The sequence below is a fragment of the Vollenhovia emeryi genome, unplaced genomic scaffold (genome assembly GCF_000949405.1).
Source record: "Vollenhovia emeryi isolate VEMERY1.0 unplaced genomic scaffold, V.emery_V1.0 DF940513.1, whole genome shotgun sequence".
Classification (NCBI taxonomy): Eukaryota; Metazoa; Arthropoda; class Insecta; order Hymenoptera; family Formicidae; genus Vollenhovia; species Vollenhovia emeryi.
The window spans coordinates 1,674-8,573 of NW_011965853.1; the positions used below are offsets into that span (position 1 = coordinate 1,674).

A 6,900-nucleotide genomic window follows, 5' to 3' on the forward strand; every position below is an offset into this window, starting at 1 on the left:
AATAAGATTAGTGATACAATATAAACAATTTATAACAAACGTTGAAATATCTGTGCTAGTATATATTTCAATTTTAAGCTAAATTATTGTCGACCTCGAAAAGTAACTTTGACGAAACTCAAGAATGTTCGTAACCTCGTTCTTTGACATCATGTTTTATACGCAATTTTGGTAAATGTTTTAAAACGAGACACATTGTAGGTGTATTCTATTTGTACTGACCTACATTATATTACATTTATGCTGGAATTAGACACGATTCTTCGTTGCAATTAATTACGGTATGTTTTCACAATATATTCTTAATACTAGGGATATACTATTGAATCGCACTCTTTTTCACCTCGAGAAATCATCGAGAACTGAAACTGGACATGTGTTGTTACCATAATAAATATAAAGCGTAACAACAACTGATAAAGTTATTAGATCTAGCGGTTTATTGCGAAACGAAGTATACAGGGTGGTGAAAAAGTGGTTCAGATTTTTAAGACATTTAACTCATAAGAAACGTTTCTAAAAATCGGTTATAAAACGTTTAGGATAAACGCTTCTAAAACGTTTTTGAAATGTATATGTGACAACGATTTTTCTCTTTCGTTGCAAATATCTCCAAAAGTATAAAAGATAGCAAGTTCTCTTTTTTTAATTAAACGGCTTTAATAGTACTATAAAACGGCGAAAGAAAGAGTTTTTAATTTTTAAATTTTTGCAAAATATCCCCTCACCCACAGAAATTAAAAAAACTTTTAAAACTTTGTTGTCAACGAACAAAAGGTTTTTTTTTACGAATTCAAACATACGATGAAGTTGCGCTTCGTAAAACCATTTTCGAGAAATAATTAAAACTTCGATATATGCGCTATTTGGCTGTCCATGCAACCGAGACTTCACGCAATACGGTTTTCCTGTAATAAGAGATAACAAATACACTTGGGGAATATTTTAATTATATATAATCATAATGGAAAATTTTATTTCGCACTAGACTACCACTTATAACATTTCAATATCAGATAAGTCACATAGGTATGTAAATGTGTAATCAATTTTCATAGAACTTAATTTCTGTGCGAAACAACGCAAGACCGGCCAGACCGGCGAGAGGGTCAATGTAATAATGCAAATAAAAGTACTTAAATTACTAAGTAAACCTCCTATTTATTTGTATTATATTATATGTAAAGCTAATAAAAATCGGGGAAGGGACAACACTTTTGTATTCACTATTTTCCTGTAGGAAAATGTTGACATGACAATATTATTAGTATATTAATATTATCAGTATATCGTTGAGATTATCGTGTTTACTATTAACTTGTAGGCTATTAGCTTGAAATAAGGAGAAGAGAAGCACAAAACTAGAATGTATACTAGAAATACATGCTTTTGCTTTTAGTCTTGCAGTACGATCGAAAGCCCAGCAAGAGGGCGTTTCTTTCAACAATGTCAAGTTGTTTTATTTTATTGCTTTACTTTATTTGTTGTATTTCAATTGGCCTCGCGACAGCATCGAAACCACTGTCGGTTTTATTGATACAGAGTGTTCCAGCGGCAAGTCATCACATGTGGACGGAGCATTTAGTTAAAGGACTGCTTCGCAAAGGCCATCATGTGCACACAGTGAGCGTACTGGAGACTAAGGTTGAGGGGAAACTCGCAGAAAACCTAACGTACGACGTAAGTAGATATTATTAGTATGAACTTGAACATACACACAACTTTTTTGTTTTAAAATACTATTTTATATATTTTTTTTGTAAAATTTAACCGTTTGATCTCGTTTCACATAATGAAGAGTACTTCAGGGTTTCAAATTTATATGGCCTTTTTAGATCTTCGAAGATGTGTTTACGTCTCACGACAAATTTCAAGATTACTGCCTTGACCAATGGGAGCAGTTCAACGAATTCTATATGGCTTATGTTGGATATTATTGGGGTATCACAAAATGCGATACAGTGATAAAAACTAAAGCAGCAAAAGAACTGTTGGAAAGGATCAAGGCTGTCGAGTTTGATGTTATAGTACAAGACATGACTGTACAGGAATGTTTCTATGGATTGTGGGAGGTAAGGATAATTATTCAGTACATTTTTACGAGATACAACAAAAGATATAAAGAGATAGGTTTAGGAGGGGAAAAACCTAAGTATTTATTAAAAGTCATTTGGAGGGAGCGAACAAATATTGGTTAGAGGAGGAGGATTGGAGATGCAAATTTTGCAAAGAAGGCAGAGGTAATTTAAAACATTATATGTATAGGAGAATGCAGGGTGGTGAGGGACTGGTTTGTCAAAGTAGGTAAGAATAATAGTGAAAGGCTGAATAACTTATGTAAGGACGAATTAGGGATAGAAAAAGGAAGGGTATTGAAAAGGCTATGGAAGAAGAAGGAGAGATATTGTAGGGAAGGAAAGAAGGCCGGAGCTGAATAAACTAGGTGAAAACACTGTAAATAAATGGGTATTTAGCTTTAAGTGCGATTGGAGTGAACAAGATGTGGAAGAATGGATGTATAAATTTTGTTTGTAAACCAAGCCCTTTTCTTGGCTATAAGCTAAAAATAAAGACACACTTACACTACTTACACAGTACACTTCTACGTCGCAAGCAACTGAAGCTACTCTGTAAGTACAATTTTTATTACGTGAGAAAGAGTATTTAAAAAAATGCCTTAAAAAATTTTTTTTATATACAAAATGTGAAAAAGTATTAGAATGTAAAATAATCTTGTGTTCTCTCTACATATACGTAAAGGAATACCTATCAAACTTACCAATTCAAACAACATTTTGTAGCACGAATAGACAGAATAAAACGAATTAAACACTAGTGTAGAAGAAACCAGTCATTTCATTAGTCACTTTCTAAAAATAGCGCTGTTCAAGTGTTCGCTGCATTTTGAAGCTTGCACCGAGTCCCTCGACAAAGGTTCACTAAATCAACGATGAACCTCGCACGGAAGCTCGCAGTCGCAGGCGACTGACGCTTAGTGCGTGTTGAAGCTGAGAATTCCCACCATTGAGCCCGCCTGGTGCGAACACGCTGCGAGTTACAGTCGCGTTAGGAAAAAAATGTTCCCGATACTTTTTATACGCACCTTGTACATAGCGTTAGTTTCAACGAAAACTGAAACACACCTCATTTTATGCTGACCACATTAGAAACAAACATAAGCGAATTTTTCTTTAATTGAGCGAAATAGCGCCGCTCTACCTTATTGGGTTTTTGCAGAGAATTAAGTCGCAAAATATTGATTATACTTTCTTTACGTTTCGGTATCATGTATTTAATATTTGTTGTATTTATTGTATTTTGTACAATAAATTAGTAAAAATGACGGGTTTCTCCTGTAGAATAATATTTAAGTAATTTAATTGTAACTACTTGTATTACAAAATAATATAGTTATTTATTTTAGCAACTTTGTTAATGTTATTCATTGCTTCCTGCATATTCTATACAGGATGCTAAGGGTAAGCCACCGATAGTAGGCTATCTTCCGTATGCCAGTGCACCTTGGCTCAAGGATTTGACCGGTGGTCCAAGTTATCCAACTGTTCGACCTTATACCAATTCAGATATTGCGAAACCTGTAGGTTTGTGGCAGACTACGTGGAATACTTTATATTTCATACTGGACGATCTTCTGCGACACTATTATTTCTTGCCTAACATTCAACGGATTGCTGAGAAATATGTAGGCCACGCAATCAGGCCATTACATGAAATAGAAAAAGACAGTATTAATATACTTTTAATTAATAGTTATTGTGCATTTGAGCTTGCAATTCCATTACCGCCGAACAGTTTGGAAATTGGGGGATTGCACGTACAGCCGATTGCTGGAGATGAAGTCGTAACGTATCCCAAGGTACGAGTAATTCTTTTTATATTCCAATTCTTACAATAGTTACAATATTTATCTAAAAAAAGTTTATAAGAAGAGTACCGTACGAATTTTATTTGAAAGAATTAGAAATATGCTTTACGTTTAGAATAATTCGCTTTGTAAATGTATATCATTTACTTTTGATTACTTGTTTTAGAATTAAAATATATATTTTTAAATATATATTAAAATTATTAAAATATATATTTTTATTTTTATTATATCGCAGAACGTGCATGTATTTCTTGATGAAGCAAAGAGCGGAGCCATTGTAATATCGTTTGGAACAAATGTGAGATGGAAATCTGTCGGGCTAGACAAGATTAAGGCCGTTATATTGGCTCTGTCGAAATTGAAACAACGAGTGCTTTGGAAGTTAGATATTGAAGGAGATATTGGAGCGTCATTTCAAATGCCGGACAACGTAATGGCACTGAAGTGGATACCACAAAAAGAAGTTTTGTGTACGTACGTTTTCTGATACTTAAAAAAATATAAAAAACGTGAAACTCGATACACATTTATTTTATTTTAGCCAAAAAAAATTTTTTTAATTTGTTGTTTAAGTTGTGACTTGAGACTTTTTGTTAATAATTAAAATACTAGTCTATAATATGCAATTTTTTAACATTACTGCAAGGTACTCTCTTAAATTTGAAATTAAGATAAAGTAAGAGATTTATAATTGATAAATTAGTTAATTTATATCCCAATTTAAATTATTATTGAAGTCACCATTTTAGTGTTTCATAATATGCAAAATACAATACACTAAACTTACACAAACACATATACATATACAGGGTGATTCATTTTAAATGAACCACGCAAATATCTCCAAATATATGAAAGATACGTAGGGAGAAACGTTTCAAACAAAAGTTGTTTGGTTCAAAGGGGGACATAAAATGATGCCATTGGTTTGACCTTAAATAGTTACTTGAAGGTCACATGACGGTAACCTTGAATTTTTTAAATGGAACCCTCTATTGTTTATTATACTATCTTATTCTACTAATTAATGCAAACAACTTTTGTCTGAAACATTTGTTGATTTGCCTAATACTTTTTGATATATTCAAGAGGAAATTTATAACTTTTTCAATGTTCAGCTTCTTAAAGATAAATACAACACAGTTTAAAAAATTAGTTTGTTTTATTACATTTATTTAATTATCTCTAATAACTGATAATGAAAATTTTTTTTCATAAGCTTCTTTCCAAAATTATTTTAATTTCCAATAATTGCAAATATTTTATAATCTTTTTATAAAGAAATCAGTTTGCTTAATAAAAACTAACCTTTTTGTTTACAAGTAACTTACATGTAATGTAATGAAACTTATTTGAAGAGTACATTGTAGTTATTTTATTAAATTTTTGTAGCTAATTAAATGCTTGCTTCAGTGTCAAATTTTGACGATACCAGTTGATAATTAAAATTTATTATAACAAATTTTGTTATTTTAAGCTCATAAAAATGTGAAAGCAGTCTGGATGCATGCTGGTCTTCTTAGCACCCAAGAAGCCATTTGGGAAGGTATACCAATGATTGTAACGCCTTTCTTTATGGATCAAAAGTCTAATGCTGAAGTATTAGTGGCTAAAGGCGTTGGTATACGCTTAGACTTTAAAATTTTATCTACACAGTCCGTACTACATGCAATTGAAAAAATACTTTACAATAAAAGGTATTCTATTTGAGTGTAACAATTATTATTGAAAAAAATTAATGCACAATAAGTACAATTACTTTAAATAATATCTGCATTATGTAGAGATGCGCACGAGACGAGAAAAGTCTCGTTCTCGTCTCGATCTCGTCTCGAAATCGATTGTTAGAAACTAAAAATCAATTCAGAATTAAAAAAAAACTTTTGTTAGCGTAATTTATTTTGAACTCAAGAGAATTTATTTTTGGTTTGAAAAAATTTTTATTTGTCGTTGAAAAAAGGCTTAGAATTGGGAACATAGAAACGACTTAGTTTTGATCATTTAAGAAGTTTTTACAACAAAAATGGTATGGAAAAAAATTCATTTCATAATTCCGGAATTTAAAAGAAATTTTTTTTGGATTCTCAATGTTATTTGGATAATTTCATACAAAAAATTTTTATGAAAATAATATGAAAATATGTATTATAGAATTTTATTTTTTGTCTTTCCATCTTTATTTTTAGTCAAGTCATGCTGTAAGTTTGTATTATATTAATAACATTTTTCGTACAGCTATACAAGAAATATGAAACGATTATCCAGTGAATTCCGGGACCGGCCAATACCACCATTAGATTTAGCTGTTTGGAGTATTGAATACACCGCTCGTCATCCAAATGGAAGTTTAGCAACGCTACTTAGATCTCAGAGCTGGATGGTACAAAATCAAATCGATGTCTACGCAGTTTTGTTCCTTATTTTCTTCATAATATTGTTGAGTGTATACTTTTTAACAAGAAAATTAATTAATTTTTGCTATAATTATACATATATTGTATTTAAGTTGCGCAAAAGCAAACAAGCTTAAACTGTCCCACACAGCACAGAAAGATTGCAGGAAGATTGCAGAAATGTTACATTGCAAGATTGCAATATTGCAGCAACGTTGTGCAACATTGCTACAACGTTTCTAGAGGATTGCAGTAACGTTGAAATGTCCGCTCTCAGAAAGATTGCCCATACAGCACGAAAATATTGCAGCAACATTGCAGAGATATTGTTTTGAAAGATTGCATTATTGCAGCAAAATTGCGAACTGTTGCTGCAATATTGTAACAACATTGCAGCAACATTAGAATGTCCGCCTTCAGCAATATTTCAATGCAACAATGCAGCAATATTGCAATGCAACTACGCAGCAATATGAAAAGCCAAGACTGCAGCAATATTGCAATGTAATAATGTAGCCACAATGCAATAAAATGCAATACAACGTTGCACGTATGTATACAGGGTGATAGGAAACAATCCTGGGTCCTTGAAAAGACATAATCCTGACGAGATTCTAA

At 32.0% G+C, this 6,900-nt stretch overlaps 1 protein-coding gene across 1 annotated transcript; it reads left to right on the top strand.

Annotated features, from left to right (window-relative positions):
• The first annotated feature begins 1,073 nt into the window (after window positions 1–1,073).
• Window positions 1,074–6,473, top strand: LOC105555954 (UDP-glucuronosyltransferase 2B1-like). Its single transcript, XM_012003004.1, has 7 exons — window positions 1,074–1,132; window positions 1,543–1,680; window positions 1,836–2,072; window positions 3,470–3,877; window positions 4,125–4,359; window positions 5,367–5,586; window positions 6,125–6,473. Exons 1-7 carry the CDS (start codon window positions 1,121–1,123, stop codon window positions 6,417–6,419), a joined length of 1,545 nt encoding a protein of 514 aa, XP_011858394.1. The 5' UTR covers window positions 1,074–1,120; the 3' UTR covers window positions 6,420–6,473.
• The last annotated feature ends 427 nt before the right edge of the window (window positions 6,474–6,900 follow it).

Coding starts and splice junctions, on each gene's coding strand:
- LOC105555954 (XM_012003004.1), top strand. Junction 4,360..5,366: donor ACCACAAAAAGAAGTTTTGT/GTACGTACGTTT, acceptor TGTTATTTTAAG/CTCATAAAAATGTGAAAGCA. Junction 5,587..6,124: donor AAAATACTTTACAATAAAAG/GTATTCTATTTG, acceptor TTTTTCGTACAG/CTATACAAGAAATATGAAAC.